The sequence below is a fragment of the Odontesthes bonariensis genome, chromosome 19 (assembly GCF_027942865.1).
Source record: "Odontesthes bonariensis isolate fOdoBon6 chromosome 19, fOdoBon6.hap1, whole genome shotgun sequence".
Classification (NCBI taxonomy): domain Eukaryota; kingdom Metazoa; phylum Chordata; class Actinopteri; order Atheriniformes; family Atherinopsidae; genus Odontesthes; species Odontesthes bonariensis.
Window position 1 is genome coordinate 29,436,215 of NC_134524.1, and position 26,116 is coordinate 29,462,330.

General features: G+C 42.5%; 1 protein-coding gene across 5 annotated transcripts in view; it reads right to left on the reverse strand.

The window, feature by feature from the left end:
• Window positions 1-26,116, reverse strand: part of afap1 (actin filament associated protein 1) — a 231,440-nt gene that overhangs the window by 91,412 nt on the left and 113,912 nt on the right. The window contains exon 1 of one of the 5 annotated variants that reach the window (XM_075450686.1): window positions 1,410-1,698. The exons of the other annotated variants lie outside the window; for them this stretch is intronic. Coding sequence (XP_075306801.1) covers window positions 1,410-1,446 — 37 coding nt within the window. The 5' untranslated portion in view covers window positions 1,447-1,698. Of the gene's footprint in view, window positions 1-1,409; window positions 1,699-26,116 lie in introns of those variants that run through there. 5 annotated transcript variants of the gene reach the window in all.

The window sequence follows — 26,116 nt, forward strand, 5'->3', positions numbered from 1 at the left end:
CTGTTATGACCAACATCTACTAATAAACCAAAAGGAATGTAGTGTGATTTCAATAATAACCTATACCATCTTAATTCATGAAGTATTATGACTTTAAAATCCACATACATCAAACAAAACTTTATTAGATCCTTGTGTAATAGTGTGGTTTACACTTTATTCATTGCTAAAGTCTCACAGTCTGCAGGCACTTTAAAAACCTTCTCTTGTTTACAATTCATTTGATAAACTAGGAAAATAGATTAACTCTTCAGCCTGCATATCAGTTTTCTTAAACTCACACTGGTCCGACCAGATCCCAAATCAAAACATCATCTACCACATGCACATGTGCCACTGAGATGTGATTACAACCCCCGCTATACAATGGATGTCTGTAAGAGCTTTACCAAATGCCAAGCAGAGAAGCGCTGCCGGGCGACCTGATACACTGCAGCTGCCAGCATTGATTCTGTTATTGTAGGAGTCCATTCACGGCCACAAGCTGAAGAAATTACAGACATGGAGCATTTGTACTGATAATGTTGGGGAATGTTTGTGCCAGTGTTGGCAGCAAGTCTAGAGAGTCAATTTGATGTTTTAAAATCTAGGGCAGATGAGGAAAAGTATAGCCCACCAATATTTATACCATCCAGGTCGGTGAGAAAGTAAACAGCAGCTTTACTATTATTGACAGTTATCTTAAAATCCCGCATTTTAAATTTCAGCGAAGCCTGCAGCATGTGTTCTTATTCATTTGCATGTAATGTAATCTTTAAATCATTACCTCTATAACAACTGTATATCACTGTGGTAGTCAACAACAACAGTTCAAACAAAGCCCAGGGTATCATTTTCATCCATTCAAGTGCTGTATGGACTGTACAGAATGAAAGAGGTCAAACTCCTAAGACAAAACTCCCAAAAGATGACTTCTCCTTTATAAAGCATATATTATGCAATAAGTTAAGTTACATTAAAGGTCTCTTTCCATGGAGACTTGACAACCTACCGCAGCCAAAAAATACACAATCAAGAGCCAACTGTCTATCTGCAGTCTGTACTGCTCAACTCCATCTCAGGCATACCTTGAACTCACTGCTCCTTTGGACGAACGCAACGTGTGCGCGTGCGTTGGAGTAGCTGGACACGCCGGCTTTAAAATGATGCGCAGTTAAGGCATTTGAGCACATAAATAATCAAATAAAACTGTGGCACTTTTACAAGACAACAAAATAAGCGTGCCCTGAATACCACACGAAAACCGTAATGGACCTCATGGGGAAAAAAAGAAAAGTTTGTTACTGTTAAATGTTACATAGATCTTTAGAGGGACACGGCGTTGAAACGTGATTTTGTAGACCACTTCAAATAAATCAATGTACAGTGAAAAAAAGAAAGAAAAAAAAGTCCCAGTTTGACTAACTCACCCCTGCTGGAAGCGAACAGAACGGGCTCGCTTCTCATCTCGAAGTCAAACTCATCTAATCCGCCCGACTACCCACACGGGAGCAGGCGCGTGCCCGGCGGCGCCTCTGCAGCAGTGAAAATCCACAAGCACAGAGACTTAAAGACTTCTTTCTCCTTTTTCTACCTCTGCTTGTTCCTTTTCTATCGAACCAGCCACTGGAACTCTTCTCTTTTCAAACTTTTTTCTCTAGATCCTTCTGCTCCCTCCCTCTTTCTTTCCTCCTCCCCTCTGCTTCTTCTAATGTCTCTCTGCCCCGATCCGCTCTCCGTAAACTGCCTGCATGGATACTTTTGATATATTTAAAGACCGTAGGAAATTCAAACTTCCATCGATTTATAACTTTATAACAAAGATCCGCCACTTGGCAGGGGAATGTTGCATTGGAAAAACGTTTATTTAAAACGTTGTATTTTCTTTAAACCAGAAATATATTTTTATTACACTTGTTTATAACCCATTAAACAGCTGGAATTTCCATTCTCGTTGCTTTAAATGATGGAGAAGAGATAAACAGCATATCCGGACTGTTTTAGGTTAAAGAAGCGCGAAAGTAAGATTTACCACATACATTTGAAAGCTACATATTCCTCTTTCCTTCAGGCCTCCCTCTGTCTACATCGTTCCTTGTGTTCGTGTTCACAATTGAAGCATACTTTATTTACTTTTAATTAATGTACTTTAATGGTATATAAAGCAAATTGGCTCAGAATGAATTATTAATGGGTGCTTTCAGACGACAGGAACATTTCATGATTCCTAAAACTATTATAGAAGGCCCGCCTTTTTTGTGTCAATGGTGCCAGAATCACGGCTTAATGAAGTTTATAGAACTGCTTTGAAAGTATCTATTTTGGCTCAAACTTCATAATAGGAGCTTTTCTAGCATGGTAGAAAAAGTAAAAGCTAGACTTCAATATCCCATCTGCCACCAGGAGAGGAGGGAGGAGGAGGGTGGGAGCGCAGTTTGAGGATAACGAATGCTGTGTTTGTCTTTCTTTTTCTTCAGAATTGTACTTCTTTAGGGAGGAACATGAGACCAAGGGAGGGAAGAGTGTGGAGAGGAAAGAATAATGTCTTGACTCACCTTTCAGTTCCACAAGTTCAGGGATAAACACAGAAAGGCAATGGTAGTCTATTATGAAGTCTATTTCCCAAAAGGATCATCACCACAACCTATCTTTTGGTGCCCCTGTCCAACAGGGAACATATATTTTAGTTTGCACAGTAACATGGCTATTTCTTTTTTGTAAATCAACTTCTTAGCCTCTTAGTACCCTCATATAGAACCCCAGAAAAACTTCCATACAGAGGAGTTATTTAGGTACTCATTGTCACACCAAAAAAAGAACCAATAAAAGGAACTGTTACAGCTCACTATTATTTTGGCCTCTATCTTTTCAGCTCACCAGTGGGAGGATTTCTGCCTGGACTATGAGACTCTTATCAGGGTGAAATATGATGATAGAGTGGGAGTATGTGTGTTGAAACGATGAGCGATGAAATAATGGATGGGTTATAGTGGAAAAGCATCTCTCAGTATTTTCTTTACTTTTCACACATGTTCAAGTACAGAAAAGCGTGTGCATGAGTGTGAGCCCAGTAAAATCTCATAATAGATAGATGTGAACTTGGCTCTGCTGTTTAAAAGTCAACAGTGACATCAGTGTTTTGCCTTGTGACTGCTATTAAATCTAATGGAGGTTGAGATACTGTAATAACTTGGACACTTCCCTGCCCTGGTCAGCCATCAACCTGTCATGTTATTCAGACACACAATGAGGACAAACACAGACAAATAGACACACAAACACACTTAAATTATCCATGAAAATGCCTGGCTCGAGTCATTAACACCCCTCCTTTGTGAGGCACTTCTGATTTTTCATGTACTTGTTTCAGAAATTCATGGTCAAACCTTAGTTTGAGCATCATTTCATAGTTGAACATTACAACCTCTCCATGGGTACATTGTCATTAGGGTAGTAGCAACCACTGAACACACATAGGTCAAACAGTGGGCAGTTGTTATGACAGGATAAGGATAATTTGAACTCTTGTGATGGACACAGATTTTATGACAGCAATAATCTTCCCAGTCCATGGTCCAGTGCCTGTAAGAAGGTTCATATGGACTTTGTAATCTCCTAAATTACAGTGAGACCTCTGGTATAGGCTCCAGCCCCCCGCGATCCGACCAATGGATTCAGCGGGTATAGAAAATGGATGGATGGATGGGATACAGTGAAAGTTGTCCCACAGGGGTTAAATTGTAAATGGACTGTACTTGTATAGCGCTTTTATAGTTGTTATTTAGCTGACCATACAAAACGCTTCTAACACTACATGCCACATTCACACACTCATACAGGACATCTTAAGTCTGTACATAACTAAGTGCTTTCTATGCATTCATACACCGATGGATGCATCCGTAGGCAACGTGGAGTTCATTGTAGGGATGGGGTTGATCCGATCCAGTATCGGTATCGGGTTCCGATACCAACGTAATTCACAGATCGGAAATGTCCGATCCATGAGTTATGTCTGTGCTTTAACATTGTATGCTGAAATGACTCCACAATTGATTCCTGCCGGCTTGTCTGCTAGCTGGCTGCAAACTGTGGAACAGACTTCCTGAATGGAGGCGTGTCTCAATAGCCGCATTCGGACTGTAGGAACCTTTGGCAGTTCCTATAACCTTTTAATCCACAGTGTCGTTTTCTCCCGCATTCGGACATACAGGAACTCAGGACCATCGCCCTCAGTTCCTATAACCATTTTAGCTCCTTCTCCGAGGCTGGGTCTTTTCTGGGTTCTATAGGAACACATCTGACGTAGGTGTTTGGTGGTCGGTAGCTACGCCCCATGTCATGTTGTCACGGCTGAAATGTTTACTCATAGGACACAGACACAACCTGCGCGTGTTTAATAAGTTAAACTTACACGTTGTCTCCTTTGTCTGCGGCGCTCTGCTCTCCTTTCTTCCTTCGTGAAACGAAGAAGTATCGCCTGCACTCGATCCTTTGTCTCCTGACTCTCTCTGTGTGCTCTTCCAACCTCGATGTTAGACACCCGATGTGATCGTCCATGATTAATATCACCATCATGTAGACCATGAACACGGTGGCCTCCCCACTCTACATGTTAGCTTCTTGGTGGTGTTTTTTTCTTCTCTCCTTACTTTTCGCGGGCTATGTTTTGTTTTGTTTTGTTGTTGAATGTGGCGCCAAAGTAACACGTCACTGTCGCAGACGGCTGCGCCGCATCAGTCCCAACCTGGTCCCGACTCATGTGCAAATGCGGACTGAAACAGTTCCCCTGGGGAAGGACAGTTATTAGAACGAAATTCGAGGAGGACCGTTCTTAGAACGGCGTTCTTAGAACAGCTCTGTCCGAAAGTGGCTAATGAGACACAGAGATGAGAGACGCTTCCATTAAATCCGTTCCGCAGTTTGCATTCAGGTAGCTAGCAGGTTAGCATTGAGCAGCACTGGGGCAAGCAAACTTTTCCACACAACATGTCCACTGTGTGGAAATTTTTCCCTTTCTTCACCCTGACTGCTGGGGATGGGTGTTGAGGAGATTGGTAGGGGAGCAAGGTGGTTTGGAGACACATTAGCAATACAGTCAAATCTGTTGAAGAAGTGGTTAAGCTGGTTTGCTCTCGGTGTCCCCCTCTGCGGTGCTGCGGCTCTTCTTGCAGCCTGTGATGGTCTTCATCCCCTTCCAGACCTCTTTTAGGCTGTTTGTCGGACCTTTAATTCCTTCTGTGAAGCAGAGCCTTCTTGGGAAGCAGCGCACGGTGTTAATAGGGAGCACCGTGTCCCTGCAGAAGTTAATGTAGTCTGTAATGCAGTGTGTGACCCCCTCAATGTCCTTACTGTGTGGCTGCTGTAGTACCCTCCAATCAGTGGACTCAAAACAGTCCATCAGAGCCTCCTCTGCCTCAGGAGACCACTTCCTGAACGGTTGTGGGTTGGCTCTGGACCTTCGGCTTGTACAGTGGCTGTAGGAACACCAGATTGTGATCTGATTTTCCCAGTGGGGGGAGGGGGGTGGCTGAGTATGCCTCCTTAGAGTTGGCATAAAGGAGGTCTATTGTTCTGTTCAGCTTGGTGGGGCATTCAACAAACTGGTGGAAATCCTGAAGCGTATTGTCCAGTGTAACGTGGTTGAAGTCTCCAGAGACAACAATCAAGGCCTCAGAGTGCTGGGTATGTAGCCTCGACACGACGAAGTGAATGACGTCCCATGCTGTGTCGGCGTGAGCTCACACAGGAAAGTAAACAACAATGACGATGGCGTGGGAGAACTCCTGCGGCATGTAATACGGCCGAAGACTCACTGCTAGCAGTTCAGTGTCCTGAGAGCAGAACGTCTCCTTCACAGTCACATGTCCCAGGTTGCAACATCTGATGTTCACATACAGTGCCAGTCCCCCTCCTTTCCTCTTGTCTTGCCGCTTTGTTTACAGTCCCGATCCGCTCTAACTAGTTTGAAACCGCTCCGCATTAGCATCCACTACGTTGCCGGTCAGCCATGTTTCAGTGAAACACAGCAGGCTGCACTCCCTGTAGGTCTTATCGTTTCTTACCAGGGCGGCCACCTCATCGATCTTGTTTCACATTGAGTTCACATTCCCCATAATCACAGAGGGAACTGCAGGCTTATACCTCCACCGTCCCATTCACGGTTTAGCCTTTAGCCTGACTCCAGCTCGGCAGCCTCTGTACTTCCGACACAGCTCTTCAGGTATGGGGTGAACAGAGCTGGCACGTCTCTTTGTCCGGAGCTCGAGCAGCTTCTTCCTTGAATAAACAAGGTTTTTGCTGCTGTTTTCTAATAAAGAGTACTGCATATCCATGGGATATATATATTAACAGGCAACTCAGAAGAGTTGAAAAGACAGACAAAGTACAGTGTTGTTAAAACACTAAAAACACTCAGACGCGGACGGAGCTACTGAATTGGCCGCTGCTCTTGTCAGCGCCAGAAGCAATTCAAAAGGTACATGGTTATACCACATCAAGAAAGATTCTGAGATTCACATCAGCAGTATCATTACAAAACATTGTCTGGATCCTGCTGTTAGAAGCCACTGAATCACTCACCTACAATGGACAAGAAAAAAGACAGCGGTAGGGTGAATATGTGTGTCAGTAACTAGCCTGTGTGCCCCTTCCACGACCCTCTCTCCCAAGAAAAAGGCTGGTATTTCAGGCATGCCTGTCAAAACAGCAGCCAATCAGAGCACCTCTCAGCATGTACCAAGATGTGTTCCCCACTCACTCACTCACTCACTCACTCACTCACTCACTCACTCACTCACTCACTCACTCACTCACTCACTCACTCACTCACATTTCTCTGTCAAGCAAAACAGGGTGGAGATGCTAGTTGGGTGGGGGCTGTTCTGAGTTTGTCTCTGTGGAAATTCATGCAAGTATGTGTGTGTCCTCTTGACAGCTACAAACAATGTACTGTGGGTTATTGAAAATTTCAGACGTGTTAGGTGATTGCTGCTTCCAAAGGGAACTGAGACCTGCTCTGAAACATAGGAACCATGACTAATTTGAACCTCCAGGAAATGAGAAGCATAAGATTCAAGAGCTGTATTGTTTTATTCCTTTGTTTTCTCGTTGAACTAGCAGGGTGTATATGTCATTGAAGAAAAAGCCATGAGAGAAAAGGCCCTTAATTAGGTGTCCTTTTAAACTAAGAGGAATGATAAATGTCTTCCATCAGCAGGATGTGCTGATGACTCTGTTTCCTGAGCTCATACAGTGTGGAGTACAAGGCTGTTATCAGAAGTGAGAATTTATTCTTTGGATATCTTTAAGTTCAAGAATTGCTCCAAAATAATTTGTGCATTGCATTGTACGTTGAAATCACAAGCCCCTTTCATACTGAGGAAGAACCCCCGTTTAATTCGCGAATTTAGCGTGTCCGCTGTTCCTTTCACACTGACGACTGGCGTGTCAACTCGACTCGCCATTCGACCCGCGTCGGACCCTAGTCTTTTTGCCGAGCTGTGTTTGATGTGAAAGCAATTGACGCGGGTTGGACGTGGGCGTGGCGTGACGTGAGGAGTTTAAAAGACAGAATGGACAGCTGATTCAGAACAACAGCGACAGGTAAGGACAAGTTTTACTCTGTTTTACTTCAAGTTCGAGACATTTTTGAAGATGGCCAACTGGGGAGACAAGGAGGTCCGCGAGCTCCTCAGCCTCCGAGCAGAGGACGTTATTTACCGCCACATGTCGGGGACGGTGAAAGATGGACCTCTGCTGGAAGGGCTGGCGAGAAAGATGGGAGAGCGCGGTTTCCCACGCAGCAAGACGCAGGTGACCAACAAACTGAAAGCCATGAGGAAAAAGTTCCATGCGGTTAATGACCACAACGGCAGGAGTGGCAGAGGGCGATTGGACTGGCCATATTTCGACATGTGGGGAGGAAGCCACTCTGCCAACCCCATTGCCATTCAGGGCAGCATGGAGCTCGCACCCGCTCCTCTTCCCACACCACCATGCTCCACCATAGTGCTCTTGTATTCTCCGCATAATCTTCGGCGGCATCCCATGTTGTGACCATCCACACCCCGTAAAATAACATCTCCATGAACTGCATATACAATTGCAAAAACAAGTCCTCAAGGTGTCCCGCCATCGTTGGTTTGAAAAATTTGATGCAGACAGGTGTATTTAACCCTACCTCCGACGCATGGCTTGTGCCTACGTCATTGTACACGCCCAGCATTTTATGTGTTTCGTGTGACGCTCTGCCACTAGGCAACGCCCCCTGAACTCGGCTTCAGGCGACACGGGTCACCTAATACACCAAGCTTTCACATTGCTCGACGCGGGACGAAGTGGCAATTTGGACCCGCTAAGGTAGCGGGTCTCAGTGTGAAAGGGGCTACAGTCAACACAGAAAAATGCATAAAGCTTAAAAACTGAATCTTAGTTAATCAAAAGAAAAATGGTGTTGAGCATAAAATTGCTCCGACTTGCTAAAAGAAAATAAGTCAATAATTGTCACATCAAAAATTTTTCTACAGACTCCAGTACACTAAGCAGCAAGTCATAAGGCTGATATAATATGATTGCATGACATAGCAGTGATGTGTACAAGACATAAAACACACATTGTTCAAAGCAAAAACGTGGATATCCTGAGGATATCAGCTACAGTTGTAAAAGTTAACAAATACTTATTAGAATCCAATTTTATCAATACAGATGTAGTTAGATTAATCCCCAGATCTCTAGATTGACATAATGGCACAATAACCCAGATGCCTGCTCAAATCTATGTTTAGAAGTTGGTTGACTAAGATTTTGCTGCAGATCCTCCACAGAGTCAAAGAAAGGTTTCCAATCAATGTCAGAGTAAACGTAAGATAGGCTCACATGATTACCACACTAGGGGAGAGTGATCAGAGTGCTCTAATCAGAGGTAATGACACTGCCTCCCACTCTCATGGGAGACACCCTAACCTGTCACCAGTTTATTGTAAAATCTTCCAGAATGCTGTTACTTGTATATTATATATATACAGGAGTAATATATACACTGCATATGTATTCTAGCAGCTGCACGGTGGTGTGGTGGTTAGCACCGTCACCTCACAACAAGAAGGTTCCAGGTTCAACTCTCAGCTGGGGCCTTTCTGTGTGGTGTTTGCATGTTCTCCCCATGTATGTGTGGGTTCTCTGCGGGTACTGTCCAAAAACATGCATGTTAGGTTAATTGGTGACTCTAAAATTGTCCTTAGGAGTGAGTGTGAGCGTGTGTGTGTGTGGTTGTTTGTCTCGTTTGTCTCTCGCCCGATGACTGCTGGGATAGGCTCCAACCCCCCCGCGACCCGACCGACGGATTCAGCGGGTATAGAAAATGGATGGATGGATGGATGGATGTATTCTAGCCATTGTGGGGAGTAGCAGGGCCTTGACACTGTTCAAACCACATATTGTTTAGGACCAGAATGAACTCTGTGTAGACAATGACGAAGATGTAGTAGCATTCTCAGACAGCAGGTGCCAGATACAGATTGGGTTTGGGCCTCATACACACATAATTATATAAGAAGATCTCACAAACTAAGGTCATTGGGAATTTCTGTGCATGCTGCCACATACATGTCTCCGTGTCATTCTGATCAATAAATTCCCCATAAGAGGCTGCAAAAGTGAGTCTGACTACTCTTTTCTCCACAACACCATTAACTGTCAATATGATGTGCAAATATCTTTTTTTCAACTTGCTTACAATTCAGGCTTTAGGTAAAGTCTGAAAGTGCATTAAATAATGGGCATTCTCCCTGATTTGAAGCCATCGTTCTAGTATGTGATTGAGATAGTATGTGGAAGAGAGAAATTCCTCTGGATCCCAGACTGGCTGTCTTACAACAAGCTGCTGTGTATCAACACTACCATCGAACACACAGCGCTGCTATCCCAACACATCCAGTAGCAGCCAGAATCACTTAGTAACCTGTGCATGTGGCTTGTGCCTGTTTTCCACATGGGGCAGACCTGATCCAGTGATATTGAATTAGCAGAGAGGAGGAAATGCCACTTCAGTTTTCCACTGTATTTAAGTTCTCTGCACTAGGGAGGTTTAAAGATGTTGATTTTATATTCTAATCCTGATTCCTGTGGGGACAATAGGGCATTAAAATTAATGTTTATTTTTCATCTGGTTTTGTCGTATCCATCCATATAAATGTAGAATTTTAGCAGAAGAATTTATTAAACGTCCAGATGCTTCACATTACCTCAGTGCTGCACAGGCTAGGGTTAAACACTATTCTGAGTTTCAGAGCAGTGGAATTTATATTTTTGCGCACACACAAAACAGTCTCACTTTTCATTACTGGAACTGTATAAGGAATGCTGATGTCAAGCTGTTATAAATCTCAGGTGGCAATGCGTCACATTTGAAAAGCGAGCCAGCTCTAATGTCCAGGTCTGGAAGTCCCATCATCATTATCATCATCATCCTCAGCAGTCAATGAGCTGTGGTGTGTGTGTGTGTGTGTGTGTGTGTGTGTGTGTGTGTGTGTGTGTGTGTGTGTGTGTGTGTGTGTGTGTGTGTGTGTGTGAACTGAGGGAGAGTGGAATGTGACTGCTCAGGACCATAGTCATGCCTATATGGCCTTGACTGTAATTATGCATCTTTGAGTGTGTGTAAAATTATATTCTGTGGGTCTATGGGTAGGCCTGGCACAATAGCAACATAACTGACTGACTGTGAAAAATAAACAGGTAACATTAAACATTTTCACTGACCTTTGTAGTGCAATATTTTGCACAAATATTTTAACCATCATGATCCCATTCGAAACAGAGGTCTATCAACTACTATTATAAGACTAGTGTGTGGCACTAATAAGCCACATCAACACAAAATATGCACACGAGACATACTTTCCCCTCATTTCTTGTAATACCGCTTGTGTCCTCACCTCTGTTCTCTGTGGCTGAAGCCGTCACACATGAACACATCTGCTCCTCACAGCAGGATATTCGCCATGTGGAAAGCATTGACACATAAAAAAACAAACAAACAAAGAAATAAAAACATCACCATCAGAGGTCCGTTTCACGTAGCAGGTTTAGTGAAAACTCTGAGTAGGTTAACCCTGAAATGAGGGAAACCCTGAGTTTTCCGTTTCACAAAGGGAGGTAACTCAACCCCGAGAAAGAGGGGTAACTCTAGCCTGTTTCACAAAGAGAGGTAACTTAACCTCACGGTCAGTTACCGGAGTAACAGACTCTCTGAACCTAACCTGGTCGGGACCAGGTTTTATTCAAGAAACCTTGAGTTTCTTTCTGTCTCCGCCCTCTTTCAGCCACACACGACATTTGATTTCCTCATTCATTCATTTAGCAGAGCGAGTTCTTCTACTTCTATAAGTCCATTAGATACAGTAGGAGGCAACTTTTTTCACGAACATGTCCTTTTGACAATGATCCTGTGGATGAAGGTGCAACATTATTGCGCAGAGAAATAAATATTCGTCGGAGATGGTTATCAGCCCGCGCATAGATTTTTGCATTGACAGACAATTATCTTTTTGAGCGGCACCATCAGAATGTGTTGGGACAAAAGAAAAAAAAGACATAAAAGACAAATAAATATTTGTATGAATAGGCTTAAAAAAGACATATATAGGCCTATTATATTTTATAAAGGCACTCGTGTCTTGGGGGTGGACTCCCTCGGGGATTCCCTCAGCCACTGCCCTCCCGTTAGAGGTGGCGGTGCTGGCCACCACCCGTTTTACGGGCATCTGCCTTCTTTCTGTTGGCTCAGTAGAAATCTGTGTTAGTTTAAATAGGCTTAATTATTTAACAGAACATGATATAGATGATGACTTTAAATTGTCCTTCTGAGTGACTGTGAGTGTGTATGGTTGTTTGTCTCGTTTGTCTCTATGTGGCCCTGTGATGGACTGGCGGCCTGTCCAGGGTGTACCCCGCCTCTTGCCCATTGACCGCTGGGATAGGCTCCAGCCCCCCCACGACCCGACTGACGGATTCAGCGGTGTATAGATAATGGATGGATGGATGGATGATATAGATGAGAAGACATAGTTTATGTGTGTGAAAACAGCATTATGTTGGGAATAAAATAACTGCACAGTCAAATAGCCACTTAATATTTATTTTACAGTGTAAAACATGATCAAAATGAGGTACCTCCATGCCGAGGTCTCACCTGTTTGAACAATATTTTTATATTTCATCTTAAACTGCTGCCAAGAGCGCTTCTCCCCTGCGGGATTGCACCTAAATGAAATAAATGAATGGGCTACCATTCAAGCAGTTTCCCTGTAATATTATTGTGATTGCAAAGGACTACATTTAAACTTACACTTTTGTTGCTGCAGCGGTGTTGCACTTATTTCTAAAAACGTATTGAAACTCGCCGTATGAGCGCATTAAGATTTCCAATTCGAGGTTGGTGAAAAACGTAGCCCCTCCTCTTCCCCGTTGCCAAGGTGACTCGTCGAATCGGGGCTCCGTTGATGCTGGCTTTTTAAAGTTGTGGTGCACGCGCTAAACTCAAGGTGAACTTACTCAGAGTTGATTAACCTCACTCAAATCAGCGTTTCTGGAACCGAAAACTCAGAGTTTTCTATCTCAGAGTAGATCAACTCAGAGATCAGGAATAGACTCAGAGTTGGTTGAACCTGCTACGTGAAACGGACCCCAGCTCACAAGTGTGAAGCTGATGGGAAGAACCTTAAAGTGCAATATCACTGACATCCACTGAATACAATAGCACTTGGAAAACTGTCTTCATCAAGAGCATTTCTGCACTCTAAATTTGATGTTCAAACAGGACGTGGTACAATTGTGTTGGTGACAGAGAAAATGTATTCCATTTTAAGCACTACTACAAGCAATTTATCATGACATTACTTTAAATTTTAATAATTGTAAAGTCACTATTACAATTACTACTAAATCCAGTATGCTATGCTGAAGAGATACTGTAACATCACTCACCAAAATATCTACTTCTACATTACTGAAACAACATAGTAGTGTATAAGTTTTTCAAGTCTACTACAAGTAGTATTGTAATATTACAGCATAACACTGAATTTAATTGAATAGTACTTTAATAATGTCAAAGGGATGTTAAATTAATGCAATGTTACTAACCAAAAGAAAGGGTAAAACTAACAAGCAAGAACAAATAAGTAGGTAAATAATTAATCTCGTCTTAAAAATGTATTCATCCTAAACATTTCTATAGCCCGTTACTACCAATGTAGGTAATATAGTATTAGGACCTGCAAGACTGGAGTGTGGAACCAGAAATTATGCAATTAAAGCAGACAAGATGTCAGATGCTGTCTACACTTTTACAACACTCATATTAAAATAGTGCATAAAAGTGCACAAACGGCGTACAAACCTGACATATTCAAACTGCGCTTCTTATGCTCTAGAACAGAGGTTCCCAAACTGTGAGGCGCGCCTCCCCTGGGGGGCGCCAAATGATTTGAGGGGGGGCGCGGAAGGTTGATTAAAAAAAAAAAAAAGGAAACACGTTGATTTCATTTTAGAACTAACTTTTATTTTGTTTTATGCAATTGTCAACATTATAAAATATAAATAAATTATAGAAGATATGTAGGCAATTCTAAATATTTTGCGTGAGAATGTATTGTGCCAAACTTCATAACGTAACCTAGCAACAGTGCTGTCACTCAAGCTAGCAGCGAGCTAGTTACCAGTCAATTTCTATCGACCGGTACTATCGATACATAGCTTAAAATGGACAAGTTTCTCACAGTTTCTGAATGGCCCGAGCCCAATATGGATAGTAAAGCCAAACAGCGAAAATACGATGATATTTATATCAATTTGGCGTTTACCTCGACAGGACCAACTAATTATCCTCAACCCCAGTGTGTAATTTGCAGAGAGGTGCTAGCTAACGACAGCCTGCGGCCGGCTAAACTACGCAGGCACTTGACAACTAAGCACCGCGAGTTAGTTGAAAAACCTCCAGAGTTCTTCAAAAGAAAACTTCAAATGCTACAAGGAGAAAAGAGAATGATTCTGGATTTTAGCGCAACGAATTCCAAGGCCACTGAAGCATCTTATCGGGGGGCACTGCGCATTGCCAAAGCAGGGAAGCCACACAGCATAGGAGAGACATTTGCTTTGCCATTCGCCAAAGAAATGTGTGCCATAATGATTGGAGAGGCAGCTGCGGCTAAATTGCACCCTATACCGCTGTCGGACAACACTGTTGCCCGACGGATCTCTGACATGGCGTTGGACGCTAAGGACCAAGTGATTGATGCTATCAAGGAGAGTACATTTTTTGCGCTTCAGATCGACGAATCCACTGACGTGGCCAGCTGTGCACAAGTGCTTGTATATGTGCGCTACAGAGAATGCCTGGATATTAAAGAGGAGTACCCTACCTGCCCGTGCGACTGGTGAGGAAATGTTCACTATTATGAACGATTTCATGAGAGAGAATGACATTGACTGGACACGCTGCTGTGGCATATGCAGTGATGGGGCGAGAGCTATGACCAGCCGTCGGAGTGGCCTCATAACCAGAATACAGCAAGTGGCACCAGCCGCTGTTTGGAGTCACTGCATCATACATCGACAGGCCCTGGCAGCCAAGAAGATGCCAGAACAGCTACGCACGGTCCTGAACGAAGCTGTCCTAATAGTCAACTTCATTTAAGCCCGTGCGCTGAACAGCCGTCTGTTCAGCATCTTGTGCGAGGAAATGGGCGCTCACTACAGAGGGCTGCTTCTACACACCGAAGTCCGTTGGTTATCTCGGGGAAAAGTCCTAACTCGCCTCTGTGAACTGCGCAAGGAAATACTGCTTTTCCTCGCAGATGCCAAGTCCCCACTGCTGCAGCACATGGAAGATATGAACTGGGTGGCTAAACTGGCCTACCTCCCTGACATCTTCGACCGCATGAACATGCTTAATGCATCTCTGCAGGGAAAGGAGTGCAATGTGTTTGTTGCAAACGAACGTGTTACTGCTTTCAGGAATAAGCTGGATTTGTGGGCTACGCGTGTGGACCAGGGGTCTTTGGAGATGTTTTCTACCGTAGAAGATGTCATGACACGCGCAGATCTCCCTTTAGACACCATACTGCCTGTCATTTCAGAACACCTCCGAGGGATGTGCAGGCAGTTTGGTGAATACTTCACTGAAGACACGGTGAAGCACGAGTGGATTCGAAATCCATTCTTGTTCAACCCAACACCAAGTGACGGACTGTCCATACACGAGAAGGAAGCTCAGACTGATCTGACCGCTGACCGGGAGCTGCAGCAGAAGATTACGCGCGTATCCATCGGAAGCTTCTGGCTATCAGTGGAGAACGAATATCAAACCCTTACGCAGTGGTGTAGTCTACCTTTTTGAGGTGGGTATACTGTATAGTTGGCCAGTCATAGGCCCGTGGTACCAAACTAGGGGTCGGGACTCGGGACCCCTCGGGACCAATAGTAGCCCCTTAATGCACGCCGTACCTCCAGTGGCGCGCTGTAATAGTCATTGAAAAGTTAAGTACCATAGTACTACAATACTATGACATAACACAGGGCTTTTAATAATGCACTACGACTTGGTCATTGCCATTCTGGTAACAGCACATTTATAATGCTGTCTTAACGTGTTAAGGGACAAACATGTTTGTGGGGTCGCAGCTTTGCACTTACCTGCCCCTTGCATGCATGAGGGACAGCATAAACTCACTTTGATTGTGTGGACTGTATGCTGTGTATCTCAGTGGCAATGGGACTCCCTGTGGCACTTAATCTTTGTACTCATCCCTCATAGAGCGAGGCCTAACAGAGTGATTGTTTTAAAGCAGCAGAACACCATCACATCTTGAGATGTTGTTTTTTATATATATATATACACAAGGGCTGTCAGAATTAATTAATTGTAATATATAGATGTGTATTACATTCGTTTATATATGCAATATACAAAAAAAATATATATACACACACATCCATTTTAGTTTTCCACCTTCCACTCCTATAGGGGGCGCTGTTGTGCGTTAGAGAATCACCGCTTTCAACTAATACAAAGAAGAAGAGTTTCTATGGGACGTTATTGTCAAACAACTGATAGTGAATCCCTGGGAGATTGACTGACTGCCGCAATTTCCGAATGAATGCTATTCTGAAAGCGATAGTTCGGAGTAGATTCAACCTGTGTCGACGTCACTTCTGGAGCTGGGAGCTTCAAAGTAAGATGGGGGTTGATCTACTACTGTAGACAACAAAGCAAGGCTGCTCAATTTCTCCATTGATATAATAAATTCACAACTCTACAACATAAAAATTCATAAAAAACCGTGTAGAATATAGCATATACTTAATTGTCTACAGTAGTAGATCAACCCTCATCTTACTTTGAAGCTCCCAGCTCCAGAAGTGACGTCGACGCAGCTTTAGCAGCAGAAAAGCTATTAGGCTTGTGTTGATAATAATAAACTCCTGGACTATTTTCAAACTTCCAAATGCATCGTTTTGTGAGTACAGACCATATTTGTACTACTGTAGAAGTTTGGTGTCATGACATGTGATTTTAGTGTGGTAATTTTGGAGATACGGACCAGGTCCCATTAACGCTTGTACGAAGCTATTCGGGATAACTCAGTAACTCAGCTGATGTTCAGCCAAAATCGAAAAAACTTCGGGTGGGCTACTTGGCTGGATATCACGGTTCAAATGACCCTAGGTTGAATCTACTCCGAACTATCGCTTGAAGTGTTGTCGTTGTATTGTTAAATTATAATAAGGCTTCCATGAGAAGTGGTAGTTGATGAAACGTGGCTGTGCTATTCTAAATATTGAAAAACGAATTTTAGGTGGGTATACTGAGCATTTTAGGTGGGTATACGGAAATCCCCCAAAAAAAGAGGTGGGTATACGCTGTATACCTGCGTTCAACGTAGACTACACCACTGCCCTTACGGAAAAAGCTATGGTGAAGCTCACGCCCTTCTCATCCACCTATGAGAAGGGCGGTACATCAAGAACAAGTACCGTTCAAGGCCTGCAGTGGAAGATGACCTCCGCCTATTCTTCTCCACTCAGCAGCCCCGTATAAGTCGTCTGTGCGCACAGCGGGCGCAGCACCATCCTTCACACTGAAGTGAGAATAATATTCGTTCGGAGATATGGGCGTAAAATCAGCAGTCTATTGGTAAAGTAAATGGCCTACTAATTTCATAACTTTTCAAAAACAAGTTACAAAGTGCTGAACAACAACAACATAAATAAATAATTTCATGGCCGGGGGGGGGGCTCGCGGAGGTGTCACTGATTTCAGAGGGGAGGCCCACATTGATGGAGTTTGAATCTCTTGAAGGATCTTCTAGAGGCTGGGTTCCCAGAGTTGTTTACACAAGTCTAGAATAGGAATCTCAAATGTGATGGGATGGGAGTATGTGCTGTTACTGTTAAGTGCTGTTTTGTACACTGGAAAACCAGAACAAGGTCCTGCTTTTTACAGCATTTTCCCCTGTGGTAGTGGGCTCTTTTCTCTGTTTTGAAAAGCCAGTAAGTTAAAAGTTTCTGAGTTCAATGCCTTCAATTGTCCTGTTGTACTGTAGATCTGTGTTGTTTGGCAAGGTGTGTTCTCAATTCTATCACAGTATCATTGCAAAATCAATGTTACTGTTGTGCTTGATGATTATGTCTGTTAATGTGCCTTATTTTGTTCTTGTTGCTTTGTTACCTCTGCCAAGGAGGTTATGTGATCGCCCGAGTTTGTCTGAATGTTCGTCTGTTCGTGCTGCAATCTTGCGACCTGCCACAAGGTGGCGCGACCTCAAGGTGCCAAAGCCAAACAGAGCCAAAGCCAGACAGAATGCATAGTGCGCGGATTGAATGCATATTGCGCGGATTTGCTGTAATTAGCACAACAAAAGATTGCAACGGCAAGCCAGTGTGCATAACTGTAGCGTGCTATATGTAGCGTGCCCAAAGCCAGACAGAATGCATAGTGCGCGGATTTACTTGCACGGCAAGCCAGTGTGCATAACTGCATATAGCGTAATGATAACGGCGAACACTGCTTCCCGACAGAACACTGCTTCCCGACAAAACATTATAATAATAATAATAATATTAATAATAATTAATAACGGCGAACACTGCTGTTCAATAATGAATAGGGAGAAGGGAATGCCTCTTCTGCTGACAGCGCCAAAGAACAAGTAGCCCACATCAGGAACGTATGTCCATACATGGCTCGCTATCCACAGGTAGGTTGGCGGTTGGCGGAGGTCTGCACTCTCTGAGTGCATTTCTAGTTTTGTATGTGGTTGTTTGTTCATTAAAAGAAAAAATCAATAAAGATATTTGTCAAAAAAAAAAAAAAGGTGTGTCAAAATCAAGTTTGTGTACAAAAGGCTCTAAATTCGCCTTCACTTTAGTGAGTGTCCATATTTTAATTGTAAGGTTGTTGTAATGTTAACCGCAAAGCACCTTTGTGTTCCTCTGTGAATGCCATAGAAGCCTCGTTATCGACGTTTTGTCACGCCCATGGGACTTCTCCCCATGTTTTTAGTTTGGTGTTTTATCATGTGTTAATCATGTATTAGTTTTTAAGTCCATGTTTAGTTAAGTTTTGCCATGTTTTATTTTGCCATTGTTTTTCCCTCAGTCCCCATGTTCATTAGTTTCATGCACTTCACCTGTCCATCGTTTCTCAGCTGCACTCATTTATCAATCACCCTGTTCAGTATTTAGTTTCCAGGTTTCCCCTTCCAGTTTGTGAGATATTTACCTACCCTCCTGACCTACCTACCTACCCTGATTCCTGAGTTTCACCCCTCATGCCACGAAGCCAAGTTAAGTGTTTTTCCATGTTACGTCAAGTCTTTTGTTTTGTTTTGTCTCAAGTATTTATTCCACAGTTTAGGTTTTTTGTTATCCAGCTCAGCCGCGCTTTTTGTTAATCCATGTTTTTTGGTGAATAAATCAAGTTTACTTTTTACATCCTCTGAGTCCGCATACGTGTCCTACCCATCACCCAAACCTTGACAGGTTTGGTTTGTTACAAACGGCAGAGATTTAGTTATGATACAGGATACTGTCACACATTAAAAATACGTGCTTTCATTCTGAAAGACTTTGTATTATGCTCTTTAACAAAAATATATGGTAGGCTATGGCATATTGATACAAGTATAAATTAATTTAAATATAAATTTTATATTTCAATAAAGAAACAAGTTTGATTGTTCATTTGAATTTACTTCTCTCTCATACACACACACACACACAACCCTTCTTTAAGACATATACATACAAGCTCCCATATAGGATTCAAGGATTTTTTTTATTTATTTGTATTCCTACAACAAAATTTTGTTGGCACTCAAGAAAAACAACAATGTAAAGTAAAGTGTTGTGAATAAAATATATAAAGTGTGGAGTAGTAAAAACAGTTATAAATATATTAGAAAGAAGATACAGTTCTAAAAATGGTGGAATTATAAATATGGTGGAAGTAACCATTGACGCAGTAGGCTATATGTAATATAATATTGCACATATATACTGTACCAGCTCAGTACATTTTTTTTTAAAGGCCTAGAAAAGTAAGCGTTATAATTCCAGGTCATTCCAGCGTCCTACACTACCCTGTTAGGCTTGCTACTGGGGCTGGGGAGCTAAAACCCTTGAAAATTAACTGTTTTGCACAGCTTCTCACATATGCTGGCTCTCTGTAACTCCAGGGTAGTTAATTTTGCGATGTGGTGCAGCCTTCCTTTGTGAAACACAGACACCACAAATGATACAATCATCATCTCCAAGCCTGACAATCTCACCCGTCCTGTCAAAATCATCAGGCTTGAAGTGCTTGCTACAGAGCTTTGACAACTCAGTCGCAACAAACCTTCCCGTCTTATAGCAACATCCCATTGCTTCCTCAAGCCTGTAATACTGGGAAACCTTCAAAATATGAAGAAGAAACAAAAAACAGCAAGAGACAATGAGAGAGAGTACCAGTCCCCGCTGTAATAGCGTTAAACGTAAGTAACGTTAATTACGATGACATAATATCTAATCTAACATTTAGATTTAACATTTAGATTTACATTTAACATTTACATTTACATTTAACATTTAGATTTAGATTCAGTATTTAAATCTAAATATTTAAAATATCTCTAAGTTGACAAATATTGTTGTAAATGTGCAAAAAAGTGAAGCTCAAAAATTCGCACCAGTTTTTTAAACATTGTTTGAAGCTAAATGTGACAAAATGTTGCTGTTATTTTCAGCATGAGCCGCTTTACAAACGGCACCCCATAATGAATGTGACAGAGATGTGTTTCAAAGCTGCAAAGACCAAGGATTTCTTATCAACATTATAAGAAAAAGCAAGAATTCAATGTAAAGGGATTCATTACTCATCTCTCATTTCTTTATGTACAGCTCTCTTAAAATCGCACCACAGCAATTCAATCAGGTGGCGGTCTGGACATTGATTTTTACATGATCAAATTTCAGCCAAGCTTTAACTGTCAGACAGTCTAACATTTGTTCAAGATGGCTGCCACTGCATGTGCAGGTGCAGCAGGCAGAAGCAAAACTCGGACAAAACCTGAAATATACCACACAGATTCAGGAAAAGTCATTGTGGAAGATGAGTTTTTAAACTTTCTTTTTATCAAGATCAAAACTGTGAAACAAGATGAGATTGTTTTGATGGCTGTGGACCACTTTGCATCAGAATGGATTACAAACTCCACCCAGCTGCTTTTTGAACTATGCCCTGGTATTACTCGCAAGTTAGTGGCTCATACTAGGCCACAAAAAGACTCAAAGAACGTCAGGAGTTGTCTTAAACTCCTCAATGAAGCTGTTGAGAATGTTCATCGGTTTGTTTCCCACAATCTTGATGAACTACCACCTGTGACCTTTAACAGCTTGGATGTTTCCTGTCTGCTTGGCAAGATTGAACAACTGGGTGCAGATATTACCACCATGAAACAAGCTGTGTCCCTACAGACAAACACCTGCAATGACTTGCGAATTATCACTGCAGACATAAACCAGCGTCTGGGCATTATTGAGCAGCCTAGAGCAAATCAGGAGAGAGGGCCTACTTCCCAAACAAACAAGCCTGGAATAAGTCAGACAGTCACTACTCACCAAGCCTGTGAGAAGACCCAAGATGGCTTGGAGAGCCAGATCACAGAGGAAGACTCAAGTCAGAAGGTGGATAATTTTGCCCCAAGCCTGGATGGATCAACCAGCAGCACAAAAGTGCGTCCTAATGTGGCATGGAGTGACGTGGCTGCTACCCAACCCTGGATCCTGGCCAAGGGCACTTGGAGTAACAACCGCTGTAAACAGGTTCCTGAAAATGCTGCTGTAAACACCAAGCCTCATCCGAATCATCCCAAAGGGAAGAAGACCGGTGGTATTGTTGGGACTGGCACTAGTGGAGAAATTCAAACTATAAAGTCTAAGCTGGTGAGTGTGTTTACAACAAAATTCTCACCTGATTTAGACTCAGAGACTTTAATCAACTACATGGAAAACAAACTTGGACGCAAGGTAACCTGTCAAAAGGTAGAAACTGTGCAAAGTCGGTTCAGTTCATTTAAAATAACTGCAGAATGTTAAGAAGTGAGTGAAATGTATAATCCAGAGCTGTGGCCTGAGGGTACTTTTGTGCATTGATTCTATGAGGCACGCAAACCCAAGCCCACTGTGGGGTCAATGGTAGTGATGAATGTGCCTTCAACAGGGGCTGAGGTACATGAAGCCCATTGTTAGCCACAGTGATGGGGATTAGAGTGGTGTCTTACAACTCCCGAGGCTTACGCCTAGGACAGTCTGTTGGGGACAGAGCACATCGTGCTGTTGTTGACCAGTTACTGGAGACCACGGACATCCTTTGTTTGCAAGAGACATTTTTAGCCATACAGGACCTGGATAAACTTAACTCGGTACACAGTGACTTCCATGGAGCAGGAGAGTCCACTACAGATTTGAGCAGTCGAGTGCTGCGCGGCAGAATACCTGGAGGTGTGGCCATTTTGTGGCGCAAGAAATATGACCCAATGATTAGTGTTATTAGATTACAGGTGGACTGGAGTATTGCAATTAAAATTGTGCATGATATGAATGTTTTTATCATTTTAAATGTTTATACCCCATACGACAGCTATAAGAATGAAGATGAATATATGAATAGATTGGCTTTTTTAAACTCTTATATTAAGGAATGTACATTTGCAAATGTTTTTGTGATGGGTGATTTGAATGGAGACATTTCTGATGAGAAATCTCTGTTTGGTCAGCACTTGAAGCAGTTTTGTCATGACAGTAAACTGGTTCTTTCCAGTATGAAATTACTCCCTGTAGATGGTTATACTTATGTCAGTGAGGCATGGCACACAACATCCTGGCTGGATCATGTCATCTGTACAGTCGATGCCCATGAAAGTCTGGAAAAAGTTGAAATTTTATATGAGCTCACCACCACTGATCACTTACTTGTCTCAATGTTGATAAATGTTGACAAACTACCTGACTGCAGCCATTCAACACAAGATGGCGCCAACAGGCTTAAAGTAAATTGAGCTAAACTATCCAAAGAAGATGTTTTGTATTACTGTGGAGGTCAGATGTTCTCCTGCGGGAGGTACAGTTGCCAATGAATGCTATTTTATGTCCAGATATTAACTGTGATAATGTCACTTACTGTAATGATCTCTGTAAAATGTACAACAGCATAGTGAGTGCTATACAGGAGGCCAGTAGACCTCTACACACTCACCCCAAAAGGGTTAACAACATCAAGCCTGGTTGGAACAAGTATGTAGCTGACCATCAAGAAGCTGCTAAGAGGGCTCATAGGGCCTGGGTTATAGCTGGGCGGCCTAAACATGGACCAGACTTGGAGCATAAGAAACTTGCCAATGCCAGATATAAATATGCGGTGCGCTTTGTAGGGAAACATGAGCAAGCCTTAAGAGCTCACTCTATGGCAACTAACCTGCTTGATAATAATGTAACTGAGTTCTGGAAAGAGGTAAAATCTACAAATAGGGCCAAAGCAGTACTACCATGTCACATTGATGGGGTATCTGGTGCTGACAATATAGCAGAGCAGTGGAGGCAGCACTATGCAGCTCTGTTTAATTGCATCAAAAGGCGTTTGATAGAGTGAATCACCATAAGCTCTTCACTAAACTCATGTACCTGGAAGCATCATACGTATTCTGGTTTACTGGTATGCTAATCAACATATGCAGGTGAAATGGGGAAACAGTCTATCTACTCATTTCTGTGTAGGCAATGGAGTTAGACAAGGGGGACTTCTATCTCCAGCCCTCTTCAACCTATACATGGACAACCTCCAAACAATTGGGGAGGTGTAAGACAGGATGTCTGATAGGTAACACTGTTTTAAACCATTTGATGTATGCAGACGACCTGGCTATTATGTCCCCCAGCACTGTTGGGTTTCAGCAGCTCCTGAATGTGTGCTCTGAGTATGGGGTTGAGTTTGATGTACAGTACAATGCAAAAAAGAGTGTTGTGTTGATATGTAGAGCCAAGGAGGATCATAAAGTGCTCTTCCCAACGTTTTACCTGTCAGGGCAATCACTATGTGTATCAAGCAGTACAAAATATCTTGGGCACATTATCACTGACAAGTTGGAAGATGATGCTGACATGTTTAGGCAGAGACGAATGCTGTATGTCCAAGCAAACATGTTAGTAAGAAAATTTCATTTCTGTTCTGATGATGTGAAAGTAAGCTTGTTTCATGCCTACTGTACTCCTATGTATGCAGCCCCATTATGGGTCAGCTACAAAAAAGAGACCCTGCATAAACTCCAAGTAGCATATAATGACTGCCTGAGGATATTGCTGAAAAAGCCTAGGAGTTGCAGTGCTAGTAAACTATTTTGTGACTCAGGACTAAGTACTTTACAGGCTCTCTTAAGGAACCTAATGTTTAAGTTCATGTGTCGTCTGGATAAGTATCAAAACTGTATTATAAGGATTCTCACAAGCCCCAGATGCAGCTCTGTCAGATATCAATCCTATATGTGGAAGCATTGGTATGGCTGCCTTTTAAGACTGTCATGACTGATAGTATGTTTGTACATACATCATTCCTTGTTTTTTTTTTTTCCCTCTTCTCTCTTCTTTTACTGCCTATTTTTTATGTATATGTTGAATGTCCTCCTATTGGGCCTAGAGCCTGTAATAAAGTTTATATATTTGTCTATAAAATACTTTGGTATACAAAGGAGTTCATGGTCGACTCAATGACTGCAAGGTTCTGTGGATTCAAAACAAGCCCAAATCATCACCCCTCCACCATCGTGCTTGACAGTTGGTCTGAAAGTATTTGTGCTGAGATGCTGTGTTTGGTTTTCTCCAAACATGCTGCTGTGCATTATGACTAAACATCTCCACTTTGGTCTCGTCTTTCCAAAGGACATTGCTCCAGAATCTTATGGTTTGTTCAGATGTAACTTTGCAAACCTAAGCTGTGTTGTCATGGGTTTTTTTTTAGAGAGGAGAGGCTTTCTCCTGCAACTCTTTCGAACAAGCCATAATTGTTCCGTTCTTTTCTAATTGTACTGTCCTGAACTTTTCACATACTAACTGAGGCCTGTAAAGTCAGAGATGTAGCTCTTGGGTTTTCTTACAGTTTCTCTGAGCATTACATGATCTGACCTGTTTTGATTGCTTCTCTAAAGCCGCATTCGCACTGTAGGAACCTTTGGCAGTTCCTATAACCTTTTAAGGAACTGGGCCGTTTTTTCCCGCATTCGCACATACAGGAACTCGGGACCATCGCCCTCAGTTCCTATAACCATTTTAGCTCCTTCTCCAAAGCTGGGTCTTTTCTGGGTTCTATAGGAACACATCTGACGTAGGTGTTTGGTGGTTGGTAGCTACGCCCCTTGTCATGTTGTCATGGCTGAAATGTTTACTCATTCGACACGGACACAACCTGCACGTGTTTATTAAGTTAAACTTACACGTCGTCTCCTTTGTCTGCAGCGCTCTGCTCTCCTTCCTTCCTTCATGAAACAAAGAAGTATCGCCTGCGCTCGATCCTGACTCTCTCTGTGTGCTCTTTCAGCCTCGATGTTAGACGCGGGATGTGATCGACCATGATTAATATTACCATCATGCAGACCATGAACACGGTGGCCTCCCCGCTCTCCATATTAGCTACTTGGTGGTGTTTTTTGCTTCTCTCCTTACTTTTTGCAGGTTTTGTTTTGTTTTGTTTTGTTGTTGAATGTGGCGCTAAAGTAACACGTCGCAGACGGTTGCGTCGCATCAGTCCCGACCTGGTCCCAACTCATGTGCGAATGCAAACTGAAACAGATCCACTGGGGAAGGACAGTTATCAGAATGAAATTCGAGGAGGACCGTTCTTAGAATGGCGTTCTTAGAACTGCTCTGTCCGAATGCGGCTTAAGATCATTGCTGATGTCTTTCTTCCCTGGCATTGTGTTAACACACACCTGAATGCTCCAGACCAGCCAACTGCCAAAACTTCTGATTTGATAGACGTACTCACACTGGATGATGATTAGTTAATCAAATGCATTTGATTTGTAGCACCTGGCTGCTACCTACCCTCTTAATTCCTAAGGAATCAGTAAGGGTGGACTTATTCACAAACTTCCTTCATATTTTGCTTTAGTTTTTGTTGGACAAATATAATAGTCTATTATGTCATGTATCATGTTCATCTAAGGTTGCATTTGCATAATTTTAAGACCTGGTAAGAACAGATTTTTTTTATAATTTGTCCTGATGGGTAAAACCTTTGAATTGAAATAGAGTATTCCTTGACAAGCATTGCAGTATATGAACAGCCAATAGTCTATATCCTGACAGAGTCACAAGTTTCAGTCGCATTTTGTTACCCCACTTATCAGACTTCCACATAAGGATACATTCTTTTTCCTTTGTCAAATAAATAGTTTTTAGATTTCCGTTTGCTATCTGGGAGGAAAGGCCAAACACACAACAATTCTTAGTCTTGTTTAAGTTCTGAGTTGTCCTTTGTCTAACCTTTTTCTTCGTCTCATGTTGGAAGCCTGCTGATTGCCTTGTGTTCGCTGCGTCCCAGAAT